The sequence below is a fragment of the Diabrotica virgifera genome, chromosome 8 (genome assembly GCF_917563875.1).
Source record: "Diabrotica virgifera virgifera chromosome 8, PGI_DIABVI_V3a".
In the NCBI taxonomy this organism is placed as follows: domain Eukaryota; kingdom Metazoa; phylum Arthropoda; class Insecta; order Coleoptera; family Chrysomelidae; genus Diabrotica; species Diabrotica virgifera.
Genome location: NC_065450.1, coordinates 99,145,765 through 99,160,924, shown reverse-complemented (window position 1 = coordinate 99,160,924; position 15,160 = coordinate 99,145,765). Strand labels below are relative to the sequence as shown.

Below are 15,160 nucleotides of genomic sequence, written 5' to 3'. Positions count from 1 at the left end.
ACGGCGTAAATCGTGTAGCCGAGAAACAGAATCGCGGGACTGATTATATTTTGTCAGCAGGCTACTTTTCACCAGATTATTGATTAAGTATTGGTTGTATTCGGTGGGATTTTGTATTTACCGCTAAGTTGGAAAAATAACGTTTGTGCGATGAAAAAATTTAAAGTTGTATGTATTTTTTAATCCACATTATAAAAAGATAATAAAATACAAGACCAAAAAAATGTTTTAGGGGTGGACAACCCTTATCATCTAGGGGGATAAAAATCGGTCGAACCGTTTCAGAGGAGTTTGGGAACGTACTTTATGACACAAGAATTTTATATAATATAAGATACTATTTTATTAATCATAGCTTTGTTAAAAATCTGATTTGCTAGATTAAATGAATTTTTACCGAAAAATATATATCAAACGAAATCGAATTAAAACACAAATGTTTAGAAACACGTTATTTAATAAAAACTTCACAAAAACTACATTCTGTAAGAATTGTAAACAAACGTTTTAATTTTTACCCCATCAATTGATTTAAAGTTTTCTCCAGCTTTATTTTTTTTTAAATTCCTGTACGTCTGCTTTTTTCGGAACTCTTTTTCTTTTATGAATCTTGTAAAGTATTTAAGCATCGTTTGTTTGTCCTTTTCGGTCCATCGGTGCCTGCAATCGCTAAAAAGAGTTAATACATAAAAAAATAATACATAAAAATTAATACAAAAAATGTGCCCTTAATTAGTTATATAATTTGGAAAGCATTTTTAATTTTAACAAAAGCAGGTAATTGTCCTTTTACGAATAAAATTATTATATTAGAGTTTTTTACGAATAAATATTTTTTAAATCGTATTAGGTAACAAATATATTATTAAATTAAAACAATTGTATTACGAGTAGCAGAGTAATAGTTATCTAAAGAAATTACCATTTGAACTGCTTTCGGTTTTTTCAGTAGTTGGCTTTCTTTTTGTAACTAAAAAAATAAAATCTTTCATGCATTTTTTCGATATACTCTTATTAAAACTTCTTTACCTTTATTATTTTGCATTGGATGCGTCATTTCATCGGTAGATAACTTTCTTTTACCCTTCGACGAAACTTTTTCTGCAGATTAATAATAATTATTTATTTGTTACTTTTAAGTAGAAAACTGCTTTAAGAGTTAGGAGCTACTCATCTTTTTTTTTCATTTATAATATTTATTGTAATGATTTTTTAAGACTTCGTTTATAATAATCTTTTACCTACCATTTTTATTAGCTTGTTCAATTTTTTCGTCAGTTACATCGCTACAATTACTTTTAGGACTCCAAGAATGAGTAGGCTCTGTTAATTTTAAAAAATGGATTATTAAACTTTTAGGCAATTACCAATGCGAGTACACTAATCCTACCTTTTCATTTATTTCATTTACTTCTGTTTCTATGTTTTCAATTTCCAAGTAGTCATTTTCTTCTATATTGATATCGTCTAAGCTCTTTCCTTTGTAAATATTAACATCACCTTTATTTAAAGCGATCATTGGTTTGGCTATTTTTGCAGTCTGGTATAGATCTTGAGGAAGTCTAAAAAAATATTACAACTATTAATTATGCTAATATAATAATAAACCGTTTTAACAAGATTGGCTTACCTATACCATTCTTCATGGTTTTTTTTGTATGACCCATAAAAGTGGCTAATTGTTCCATGTCAGTATTATGAATATCCATAATCTGTAAAATTGTTGCAGTCTGTTTTCGAAATTCGGTAGAAGTTAGAGAGTTGGGATCCTTTGCCCCACAGCTTTTTGCAAATTGTTTAATTACACTTGTTCCATGAAACCAACCTTTCGACGAATTGGGATTTGCAAAAATGTATTTATTATCTTTTGGAATTAATTTTATTTTTTCTCTTATTTTAATCATCAGCTCAATTTTCTCGTTTAAAAAAGGAGAAATTAAAATAAAATAATTCTTCTAAAAGTTTCTACACAATAGTTTTTCTGAAACAGTTAAACTTTCAGCAATTTCTTGTTGAACACTGGGGTCCGCAAATGATCTTTTGTAAGTAGAAATTTCAAGGTATTGAATCTCACCGATGCGTTTTCTATTTAGTATTAAAAGAAGGGCCATTACTCCTTTTGCTAAGGTTTTATATAAAGGAAGTAAATTATTTTTGTCATTTTGTTTCCCCTTCTTTTCTAAAAGTTTGTTTAATTTTTTGGCACTGTCTTCAACCTGATTTTTGACAAAACTATTAAACTTAATTACTTCACTTGTCACCGGCAGTATTTGGGGTTTTCCCATTGCCGTTCTTTTATTGTTTTAAGGCCTAATGAAGAAATTTCATTGGCCCAACTGATCTCTAATGTTTTAAAATCTGGAATGCTTTTTTTCCTCATTAGGGTTTTTAAAGGTAAAGAATGGAAATTTTTTTAAAATCATTCGATTAGTTATATCGCATACTTGTTTTAAAGTGGTACCCATATGAAGTGCTAATGAAGAAGATTTAAAGCTTTTATCGGCATTGCTAAATCCCGAAATTACTTTTGTGGCCGTAACTAAATCGTCAAATAATTCTGGTTTCATAGCATCAATTAGGTTCTGAACAGGTGTGAACTCTCTAAGAGCAATCAAAAGTCTTGCTAATTCTCTCATTTTGTTGCTACTGTTACAATTTGCTTTCTTTTATGTTTTTTGAGATGGGTTTCCCCGAATAAACATATTAAAAATATCATTTTTTGAGGTGGCGCTTATTTTATCTGCTTTCATAATGCAAAATACCTCTTTCTTTAATCTTGACTGTGATAAAAAACTGTTTTGGCAGCGAGAATCCGCTGAAAATGTTTGGGATTGAGTTAAGGCATTTAGTCGCCCACACTTTGTACCAGTGTTTTTCTTGGCATTTTTAGCATGCTTATAGAAAAAAATTTTTTGTACACCCCAGAACAGTTTTCGCAAACAACAAAATCGTCAAAGTCTAATGCTTGGGCTTCCGTGGGCCTTCGAACAGCCACCACTTTTTTTTCTTCTCTAAACAAATGAAAATTTCCTTCCTTGCGTAAATAATCCCATAAGGTTTTCCTTTCATTAGATCCTTTTGGAAAAGATAAAATATTTTTTACTCGACTTTCGTCATCATGTTTTCTTTCCAAATGTCTTGCAAAATGACTCACTTCTACGAAACAAATTGGACAGAAATTCTTTTTATCCCAAACTCTTTTTTCTATGTGAAAGGGCAACAATGGAATTATTAGTTTCGATCTAAAAAATTAAAAGTAAGACTGTAAAAAAGTACATTTTAAAACTAAATTTAAACAATTTAAATTAATTAAAAGATTACAAAAGGGATTCCCAATGACTGCTAATTATTAACCTAATAATTCTTTAACTTACGTTAGAAATATGGGGCTTTTCCGAGGGTTCGTCCTTTGTTAAAGTTGATTCAGGGCAAGTTACGTTTATGGTCTAAAATTAATAACAAAAAATCAGTAATAGTCGAGGAAATGAAGCATTTTGGCTCGCAATTTTTTCGTCCAGCATGGATTTACTTGAAATTTTTAAAGAAGGTAAAGAATAGTCCAAGGATCATTTTCTATACCATGCCGCTGTACGCTAAAACCTTGGGGGTGGTTGCCACCCCATCTCGGGGGCGGGAATTTTTTATTACATTTTAACCATGCAAACCGATGTAAAAAGTAATTCTAAGAAAAACATGTTTTTTACATTTTTTTTATAAAACTAATATTTTTCGAGTTATTCGCGCTTGAAGGTAACAGTTTTTCGATGAAAAAATCGACTTTTTTAGAGGGTTTTTGAGAATACCTCGAAAAATACGCATTTAATCAAAAAAAATGTAGATATCAAAATTGTATCTTTTAGTAACACAAACCAAATTCTTTTTCTGTAAAATCTTTAAGACCAATACAAACCGAGATACGGCATGTTGAAAGTTAGCTTTTTTCATCAAATGCATAAGTTGAAATATTCAAATTAAAATAACGGAAAAATTTTGCATTTTTCGAGGAAAACTTAAATAATATTTTTTCAAGCATACAGTTAGGCCTTTCAAAAAAAAACAATAAAAAGTTTCTAACCTAAAAATTAAGCGACTTATGATCAAAAAAAGGTCGGTACCTGCTTTTCTCTATGAAAAAAATCAGTGAAAACAAGCCTCTACCTACCCTCCTAATTAAAAACTGGTCTTCATCTTTCCGTAATTCCTTTTATATTTGGATTATCAATAGACCCAAGAAGTTTGACCTATTTAAAACGCCTAATTTTAGAAAAATTGGAGTTTAAAGAAAAATTAATTTTTTGGAATTTCCCATTTTTTACCTTTTACTTTAAAATATCTCCGAAAATACTGGAGATACGAAAAAAATGATAAACTACTAAATTGTAGCTTTTTTAATAACTAAAATTACCTTGTGCACAGATTTTCATTACAGTACAGTTAGCGAGATATAGCTGTTTAAAACCTCTATTTACGAGCAAGCACCCCCTTATTCGAGCCCTTTAAAGCCACCCTAATTAAAAGCTAAGGGATCTTATGGAATTTAGTTTACACAGTCTCATAACCCTTCAAAAATTCTACAAAGTCGTTTTTGAAAAAACTTTTTATCGCCAAAACTGGAGGAGCTGTGTTTATAAAACGAATTTATTTTTCGAAAAATTCGGATAGTCCGCTTATGGATAATTTTCAATGTATGTATAATACCACACAATCGGTTCGTATACTGGAAGATAACTAAAAAACTATTTGTATTTGTATTTGTACATATTTTTAAATTCGTATTTTTGTGTATTAAATAAATGTTGTTGTAATTCTTTAATTCTACTTTTTTTTGTATAGATCTATTAAAATATATACTTATAAAAACTGTAATGTTATTAAGGGTGGTTTTTAAGGGTTGAAATATTATGATATTATATCCTGAAGTATAAAACAATCATTATTTAACCAATCAAAACCACATTTTACCCATATTAAAGTTTACAATGTTTTTATATAATTTTTGACAATAAGGGGTAGTTTACACCCCTAAAAATAATCAACGCCCTTAAGCATGATATAGAAAATTAACTACAGGTTGAAATGATCCTAATCGCAAATTTTTATGTAAATCGATGCAAGCCGAAATTATTCTTTTAGGATAAGTAAATTTTTTATATGTAGCTCCAACAAGGGTGGTTTTAAGGGTTGAAATATTATATTATATCTTAAAGCATAAAACAATCATTATGTAAGTAATAAGAACCAAATGTTGACAATATAAAGTTTAATATGTTATTTTATTTTTTTTACAATTAGGGGTAGTTTTCACCCTTAAAAAACCAAATGCGTACAACGGCTCAATATAGAAAATGAACTAGAGGGTGTAATGAGCCTAATCCCAAATTTTTGTACAAATCGATGCTGGACGAAAAAATTGCGAGGTTTTGCCATTTTTTGAGCAGCCAAGAATTACATTGAGCATTATCTTTTAAAATAAGTATCTACTTGTCATTTTGTATTTTACTTAAAATAAGGATTTATCCAATACTTTTTTGAAGTGATAAAATATGTCGTATTAAAAAATTACCTTAAAAATTGGGTAAATAGTTTCCTCTTCCCCTCCCTCAGACTCTATTTCCGTTTCGGGTACATATGAGGATGTGTCACGTGACTCGCTAAAGTATTCATTGTCTTCATAGTCTCTATGGTTAGTATTTGGATTCGTGTCAATTTTGGTCAAAATTGGATAGCAATCAAAATTTACAGCTTTTAATGGAATGTAAGTTTTTTCTTCCAGCTAAAGCAATATTTAAATAATAGATAAATAATTAACACCAAAATAAGACTTTTTTAAGATATTATGTTTTATAAAATAGAGCAAATAAGTAGTATGAAAATAAACAAGTTTTTGTTAAATATTTTGTTTAAAACAATTTTTACCTTATCGTATTCAGGCGATTTTGATGCTTTTTCCTCTAAATCATTTTCTTGAAATTTATATAAATCCAAGGTTTTGTTTAAAGGTTGTGAGTCGTTATCAATATTATCATTAAGTTTAACATCTGGTTCCAGTAAAATATTTGCTTTGGGATTTAAATGGTCCTGTTTTTTTTCTTTATCATATTTATTAAATGGAGTCTAAAAATTAAAATAATTTTCTTGGTGTATACTTTAATTTACACTAAATGAGATCAAGACTTACCTCTACGTTATTTTTACTTTCAGATAATGTTGATTCATCTATTTTATTTTCTTGACATTAAAAAAAAAGTGAGTTGTTATAGTTTGCAAGTAGTTACCAATTTTTTCTTTAAGGTTAACGTTCGATAAGATCTTTACATTAAGCTCTAAAAGCTCAGTTTTTTTTTCGCATTGTGTTTCGTTTTGCTAGGCGGCCCAAAATAAGATTTCCCCATCTTATTTGCATTTGAATAATCTTCTTCTAAAAATTTAAGAAATAAATAAGAATAGAACAAAAAATAATTTATTCCACCAACGATTGCCAATAAAAAACATAATTTATAAAAGCGCTCCGAAGTTTATAATAAAATGGCATTTTTAATTTATTAATTCATTTATAATAAATATTTTGTAAAAATTTTAAATAATTAGACGTGTGTAAGTAATATTAACTACTTTGCCACATAACTGATTTTTGCATAAATTAAAAAACACTTGAGGTACTTACTTTTATTATTTTCGTCCAACGCGTTTCAAAAATTTTTTCGATCTATTTTCCATAGGTACCTAATATTTATCCTTGCGCCTAAAATCACTATTTTACGTCCGCCCTTACTATTCACAAGAATTAAAATAGCAACCGCTGAAACAAAACTGTTAAATTCGAGGTGAAATATAAAAACCGGGGAGTACCTAAAAGATTCGGCAAACAATACGAGACCCAGCGTTGTGGCAACATCGCTGGGTCTCATATTGTTTGCTGAGTGTGCCATGTATAACTGGCGGGACTCGCATGTCCTCTTGACTTGTAAGTGGGACTCGCACGGTATGCTCCGTATAGATTTATTAAACTAAAAGATTTTTCTTACCCCTCTCTGGGGCCCATAAAAGTTCATATTATATTGTTTATTTTTCTATAATAAAAATCTAATTATACACTTTGGTTATGGTGGGTCTCGGGTGGTCTGCTGGATATATCGGGACTCGCATGGTGCGTTGCTCGCGTATATATATATATATATATATATATATATATATATATATATATATATATATATATATATATATATAAATTTGGTTATTGGGTTATGCAGCAAATGAAAAAGTGTACTCTTTTAAATTTCTTTAATCCGAGCTTTCGGTTAAGATTTTAACCATCATCAGGGTGCTACAAAGATATTTTTAGTGTAAGATAATATGAAAACATGTATAAAATTTTGTACTTACAAACTTATTGAGGATATTTCAAATATGCTGTAACTAAAATGAGAATCAAACTTAACATGGTCATGTAAATGCTTCAATGGAAAAAACGTAAAATAAAGTAGTAATTTAGTAAAATAAAAGTTAATTAATTTAGCACAACTTCAAAATCAATAAAAGATAAAATGACATTTAGACATGACATGACATTATTTGAAATATCTTACAAAAATTTTTTTTAATATAGATGAACAATTTATTGAAGGACCAATAGGGTCAATGATAAGAATTGAATATTTTTAATTTTTATAAAATATTGTTAGCACTTAGAGGGATCGCAGTGATTGTGACTATAGGCCGACTATACTCAAAGGTAACACGAAACCTAATAGAAAATGATATTAAAGACAAAAAACCCGAAGAACAAGCGGGATATAGGGCCGGACGCTCCAATATGGATATTTTTTTTACAGAGAAAAACTAGTGCAGAGAAATAGAGAAACCATATAGCTTCAATAGATTTGGAAAAAGCATATGACAGTGTACCGACCTCCTAACTATGGATAGAATGGGTAAATTGAAAATAAATCCAATTCTTATTAACGCCACTCAAAATTATTACGAACAAAAGTTTGCAAGAATTAAAATGGGACAAGAAATGACCTCTCCTTTTCAAACAACAAAGGGACTTGAAACAAGGCTGCTGTATGTCACCTACCTTTTTAAAAAATTTATTTGGACAGATTCTTAGTGAAATGGGTAAAAAAATTGTAGAAACATGGGAATAAAGATGGAAGAAAACACGTTATATACGACGATCTCAGTTATATGGTAAGAAAACTGCAAGAAGAATATGAGGTGGCAGGTCTAAACATGAATATGACAAAATATGAATATCTCTATATGTAACAGATGAAATATGTGACCTAGTCTTGGAAGACGACAAAATCAAAGGCGTGCATCCTGCAAATATTTGGGGGTCATTTTCAACAAGAAGGGAAATAGCGCAGATGAAATCAGGGAAAGAATTAACAGGGCAGAGCAGTAACTCGTGCCTTAAGCTATCTTCTCTGTGGCAAAAAATTTTTGACAAGAAACCAATACATTTACGGAAGTATAGTCCAAAGTATTACATTTTACTGTTCGGGAGTATGGGACGTCGTCAAAGGTAATAGAAACAAACTTATGACGACAGAAATGGATTATCTGATATGAAGCTGCGGTAGATCAAAACTGGAGTTAGTTAAAAACGAACAAATAAAAACGAAATGAAAGTGGAGCGAAATATCAATGATGACATAGAACGAAAACATTATCTGGTTCGGACATGTTAAAATAATGCCAGAGTACAGATGGTCTAGAAGAGTATTGGAATGGATACCTTCTGAAAGAAGAAAGAGAGGACGGCCACGGAAAAGTTGGCAAAACGAAATTGATGGAGCAATGGTGGCAAGAGACTTAGAAGAGGCAACTGCATATGACAGAAGAAGATGGAAATTGAGGGTGGAGAAGCGGCGATAGCTGTAATCAATCCGTTATATATGTATATAAATAATTGTTGTAATTATAACTTACGGTTAAATTTAACAGGAGTAAAATTATTAATTAAAGTTAATTAAATTTTTTAAATGATTAATACAAAAATTAATATATTATGTTGTTGACAGGTTAGAGTATCTAGAAAAGGAGTTAGGAGATAACTCACGATTATCTAAAAAGAGTAAATAAGGAAACATTTCATTTAAGTGGCCTATATCAGTACGATGATTCATTGAATTTGGATTTTTATTTATGTGAACCATTTCCAAAAAGAGCCTCTTTGTAGTATGTGACTCACGATCCAATATCTGCACGTCATTGTAATCAATTTGATGACCATTATTGAAAACATGTTCACCCAATGCACTTCTACCTGGGTACAATCTACAGTCTGACTTGTGTGAAGTTATTCTGTCTTTTAGTCTTCTTGACGTTTGACCAATATATATTTGATTACAATCTAAACAAGAAAGCCTGTAGACTGTATCAGTTTTAGAAAGCATTGGAGTCTTGTCTTTAATGTTAGAAAAAATCTTATTGACTGTGAGAGCAGTTCTAAATGAAAGTTTGATGTTTTCAAAAGGTTTGAAAAGTCGAGTAAATTTCGGTGCAATATCACTAATATATGGTAATGTCATATAAGTTACATTAGGAACGGGAATCGTGATGGTTTGTGAGTTGTCTGTATTAACATTGTTATTAATAATTGTTGGTTGAATGTTGATTGTATTAAACAATAATTTCTTCAACAAAGAAGCTGGATAACCATTTTCCAAAAAAAGATGATATAATATTTTTAAATTTTTTGAGTGAAAAGAAACATCGCTAATTTTTAAAATGCGGTTTTTCATAGATTTAATTAGATTGATTTTTATAACGTGTTTATGGTATGAATTATAGTTAAGATATCTGCCTGAGCTAAGTGGTTTACGATACCAATCCACTAACAAAATGTTATTCTTACGTATAACTCTAGTGTCTAAAAAAGGTACAGAACATAACGTGTCCTCTTTTTCAAGAGTAAATTGTATGTGATGGTTAAAGTTGTTAAAATAGAATAACAAATTATTAAGTTCATTAGTAGGTAAGCAAAGAAGAATATCATCTACATATCTTTTGATGAAAAATAATTTAAAAGGTAACACCCTTAACACAATATCCAAAATATAACTCATAACATAATCAGCTAAGATAGGGGAAATTGAACTACCCATAGGTGTACCGAAAGTCTGCTTGTAGAATCCACTGTTAAATACAAAATAATTATTTTTAAAAAGAAAAGTTAAAAGTTCAAAAAACGTTGACTTAGACAACTCACAATGATTCGAAATGTTAGACCAATTATAGTCAATGGCAGTAATACAGATATTAAGATATACATTACTAAACAACGAAACTACATCGAGGCTGGCAATCACGTAACCATCAGGTATTTTTAAATTATTAAACAATGAATTGACCTCAAAAGAGTCTTTTATGTAATATTCGTTGTTAAAATCATAAGATTTAGTAAGAATTTCAGACAAAAATTTTGATAGATTATCTGTAGGAGTGCCTATAGAAGCTAAAATTGGTCTAACAGCCAATGGGTTTTTGTGGATCTTAGGTAAAGTGTAAAATTTTCCGGGGACACCACTATAGCTAGCTAACCGTTTCTTTGTTGGTTCTGAAATGTTACCATCATCACATAATTTTCTAATAAGTTTATTGAAATTGTTTTCAATAGTATTTGTTGGATCTCTGGTCAACATCTGATAAGAACTATCATTGTCGATAATATTACTACTTAAATCAATATATTGTTGTTTGTTCATAATAACTGTAACACCACCTTTATCAGATTTAGTTACAATTAAGTCAGGATTGTTCTTTAAAAATTGTTTTGATTTAAAATATAGTTTTCTAAAGATGGAGTTATTAATTCTAGAATGTTGAACAGAATTTGTAATGATGTTAACGGACCTAGCTAAAGTAATGTTCCTGGTGTCTTTATCAGGGATTGTAGACAAAATGGAGTCAATGTCAGCCAAGAGGTTCCTTATGGGAATGTCTGACCCAAAACAGGGCTCAATACTGAATTTAGGACCTAATGATAAAAATTTAAGAACGTCATCAGGTATGTCTGTAGATGAGATGTTTTTTATCCACTTGTCTTGCGTAATAAGATGGTTGTTAATGTGATCTTTTTCAAGTCTTTCGATTTTTTTTAAATTATTACGTTTTACTTCATGAAATGTTCTATTATATATTATTTTTTGAAAGCTTTTAAAATTATTAAATATGTCAAAATTTGTTCTTTCAATTATGTTAATTTTAAGTGAGTTATTTAGAGACTCTAACTTGTTAATTAATTTTTGATTACTACTAATTTCAATATTTAAAATTTTGTTTCCTAATCTATGATTTTTTCCCAGGTGAAATCTTGACGGTGTAATAGGTCTTCTATTGGTTTAATAGTGTTACGAATGTGTGCTGGATACAGGCCTAATTTGCGGCATTTCAACAGGAAACATCTACGATTGTATTCTTTGGATAATTTTATGTAATTCCGTGACCATGATTTCATATTATCGACTAATTGGTGTCCATAAGTAGCTCTCATACGTTGGTAGAAACCCATCTTGTAAATTAAGAAGACAATGAGTCTTTGCTGACAGTAATTATATAAATTTGGTTATTGGGTTATGCAGCAAATGAAAAAGTGTACTCTTTTAAATTTCTTTAATCCGAGCTTTCGGTTAAGATTTTAACCATCATCAGGGTGCTACAAAGATATTTTTGGTGTAAGATAATATGAAAACATGTATAAAATTTTGTACTTACAAACTTATTGAGGATATTTCAAATATGCTGTAACTAAAATGAGAATCAAACTTAACATGGTCATGTAAATGCTTCAATGGAAAAAACGTAAAATAAAGTAGTAATTTAGTAAAATAAAAGTTAATTAATTTAGCACAACTTCAAAATCAATAAAAGATAAAATGACATTTAGACATGACATGACATTATTTGAAATATCTTACAAAAATTTTTTTTAATATAGATGAACAATTTATTGAAGGACCAATAGGGTCAATGATAAGAATTGAATATTTTTAATTTTTATAAAATATTGTTAGCACTTAGAGGGATCGCAGTGATTGTGACTATAGGCCGACTATACTCAAAGGTAACACGAAACCTAATAGAAAATGATATTAAAGACAAAAAACCCGAAGAACAAGCGGGATATAGGGCCGGACGCTCCAATATGGATATTTTTTTTACAGAGAAAAACTAGTGCAGAGAAATAGAGAAACCATATAGCTTCAATAGATTTGGAAAAAGCATATGACAGTGTACCGACCTCCTAACTATGGATAGAATGGGTAAATTGAAAATAAATCCAATTCTTATTAACGCCACTCAAAATTATTACGAACAAAAGTTTGCAAGAATTAAAATGGGACAAGAAATGACCTCTCCTTTTCAAACAACAAAGGGACTTGAAACAAGGCTGCTGTATGTCACCTACCTTTTTAAAAAATTTATTTGGACAGATTCTTAGTGAAATGGGTAAAAAAATTGTAGAAACATGGGAATAAAGATGGAAGAAAACACGTTATATACGACGATCTCAGTTATATGGTAAGAAAACTGCAAGAAGAATATGAGGTGGCAGGTCTAAACATGAATATGACAAAATATGAATATCTCTATATGTAACAGATGAAATATGTGACCTAGTCTTGGAAGACGACAAAATCAAAGGCGTGCATCCTGCAAATATTTGGGGGTCATTTTCAACAAGAAGGGAAATAGCGCAGATGAAATCAGGGAAAGAATTAACAGGGCAGAGCAGTAACTCGTGCCTTAAGCTATCTTCTCTGTGGCAAAAAATTTTTGACAAGAAACCAATACATTTACGGAAGTATAGTCCAAAGTATTACATTTTACTATTCGGGAGTATGGGACGTCGTCAAAGGTAATAGAAACAAACTTATGACGACAGAAATGGATTATCTGATATGAAGCTGCGGTAGATCAAAACTGGAGTTAGTTAAAAACGAACAAATAAAAACGAAATGAAAGTGGAGCGAAATATCAATGATGACATAGAATGAAAACATTATCTGGTTCGGACATGTTAAAATAATGCCAGAGTACAGATGGTCTAGAAGAGTATTGGAATGGATACCTTCTGAAAGAAGAAAGAGAGGACGGCCACGGAAAAGTTGGCAAAACGAAATTGATGGAGCAATGGTGGCAAGAGACTTAGAAGAGGCAACTGCATATGACAGAAGAAGATGGAAATTGAGGGTGGAGAAGCGGCGATAGCTGTAATCAATCCGTTATATATGTATATAAATAATTGTTGTAATTATAACTTACGGTTAAATTTAACAGGAGTAAAATTATTAATTAAAGTTAATTAAATTTTTTTAAATGATTAATACAAAAATTAATATATTATGTTGTTGACAGGTTAGAGTATCTAGAAAAGGAGTTAGGAGATAACTCACGATTATCTAAAAAGAGTAAATAAGAAAACATTTCATTTAAGTGGCCTATATCAGTACGATGATTCATTGAATTTGGATTTTTATTTATGTGAACCATTTCCAAAAAGAGCCTCTTTGTAGTATGTGACTCACGATCCAATATCTGCACGTCATTGTAATCAATTTGATGACCATTATTGAAAACATGTTCACCCAATGCACTTCTACCTGGGTACAATCTACAGTCTGACTTGTGTGAAGTTATTCTGTCTTTTAGTCTTCTTGACGTTTGACCAATATATATTTGATTACAATCTAAACAAGAAAGCCTGTAGACTGTATCAGTTTTAGAAAGCATTGGAGTCTTGTCTTTAATGTTAGAAAAAATCTTATTGACTGTGAGAGCAGTTCTAAATGAAAGTTTGATGTTTTCAAAAGGTTTGAAAAGTCGAGTAAATTTCGGTGCAATATCACTAATATATGGTAATGTCATATAAGTTACATTAGGAACGGGAATCGTGATGGTTTGTGAGTTGTCTGTATTAACATTGTTATTAATAATTGTTGGTTGAATGTTGATTGTATTAAACAATAATTTCTTCAACAAAGAAGCTGGATAACCATTTTCCAAAAAAAGATGATATAATATTTTTAAATTTTTTGAGTGAAAAGAAACATCGCTAATTTTTAAAATGCGGTTTTTCATAGATTTAATTAGATTGATTTTTATAACGTGTTTATGGTATGAATTATAGTTAAGATATCTGCCTGAGCTAAGTGGTTTACGATACCAATCCACTAACAAAATGTTATTCTTACGTATAACTCTAGTGTCTAAAAAAGGTACAGAACATAACGTGTCCTCTTTTTCAAGAGTAAATTGTATGTGATGGTTAAAGTTGTTAAAATAGAATAACAAATTATTAAGTTCATTAGTAGGTAAGCAAAGAAGAATATCATCTACATATCTTTTGATGAAAAATAATTTAAAAGGTAACACCCTTAACACAATATCCAAAATATAACTCATAACATAATCAGCTAAGATAGGGGAAATTGAACTACCCATAGGTGTACCGAAAGTCTGCTTGTAGAATCCACTGTTAAATACAAAATAATTATTTTTAAAAAGAAAAGTTAAAAGTTCAAAAAACGTTGACTTAGACAACTCACAATGATTCGAAATGTTAGACCAATTATAGTCAATGGCAGTAATACAGATATTAAGATATACATTACTAAACAACGAAACTACATCGAGGCTGGCAATCACGTAACCATCAGGTATTTTTAAATTATTAAACAATGAATTGACCTCAAAAGAGTCTTTTATGTAATATTCGTTGTTAAAATCATAAGATTTAGTAAGAATTTCAGACAAAAATTTTGATAGATTATCTGTAGGAGTGCCTATAGAAGCTAAAATTGGTCTAACAGCCAATGGGTTTTTTGTGGATCTTAGGTAAAGTGTAAAATTTTCCGGGGACACCACTATAGCTAGCTAACCGTTTCTTTGTTGGTTCTGAAATGTTATTAAAAAATACACAACATATATTTGTCAGATTGTCATTAAAAATTATTAGATTGATTGTCATAATATAAAATCACATTTTTTAACAATTTGTAATTAATTTTTTAGCTGAATACAAGAAGTTTTTAATATAATATATTACAGTCCATTCTATCAGAAGTTTGTCCATAACATTTGTTATGGACAAATTAGTTTCGCTACACATTCGTCACGAATGTGTAGCGAATAACGTGGCTTTGTAGACAAA

The 15,160-nt window shown here is 30.0% G+C and overlaps 1 protein-coding gene across 1 annotated transcript in view; it reads right to left on the bottom strand.

The window, feature by feature from the left end:
- Positions 1–500: 500 nt before the first annotated feature.
- LOC126890221 (uncharacterized) overlaps positions 501–15,160 on the bottom strand; it is a 60,880-nt gene continuing 46,220 nt past the window's right edge. Inside the window, exons 2-11 of the mRNA XM_050659075.1 lie at positions 9,197–9,580; positions 6,179–6,228; positions 5,917–6,114; positions 5,564–5,773; positions 3,375–3,446; positions 1,631–3,242; positions 1,391–1,562; positions 1,030–1,323; positions 923–970; positions 501–669 (exon numbers count right to left, since the gene is read on the bottom strand). Of these exons, the coding sequence (XP_050515032.1) occupies positions 3,186–3,242; positions 3,375–3,446; positions 5,564–5,773; positions 5,917–6,114; positions 6,179–6,228; positions 9,197–9,580 (971 nt within the window). The 3' untranslated portion in view covers positions 501–669; positions 923–970; positions 1,030–1,323; positions 1,391–1,562; positions 1,631–3,185. The remainder of the gene's footprint in view (positions 670–922; positions 971–1,029; positions 1,324–1,390; positions 1,563–1,630; positions 3,243–3,374; positions 3,447–5,563; positions 5,774–5,916; positions 6,115–6,178; positions 6,229–9,196; positions 9,581–15,160) is intronic.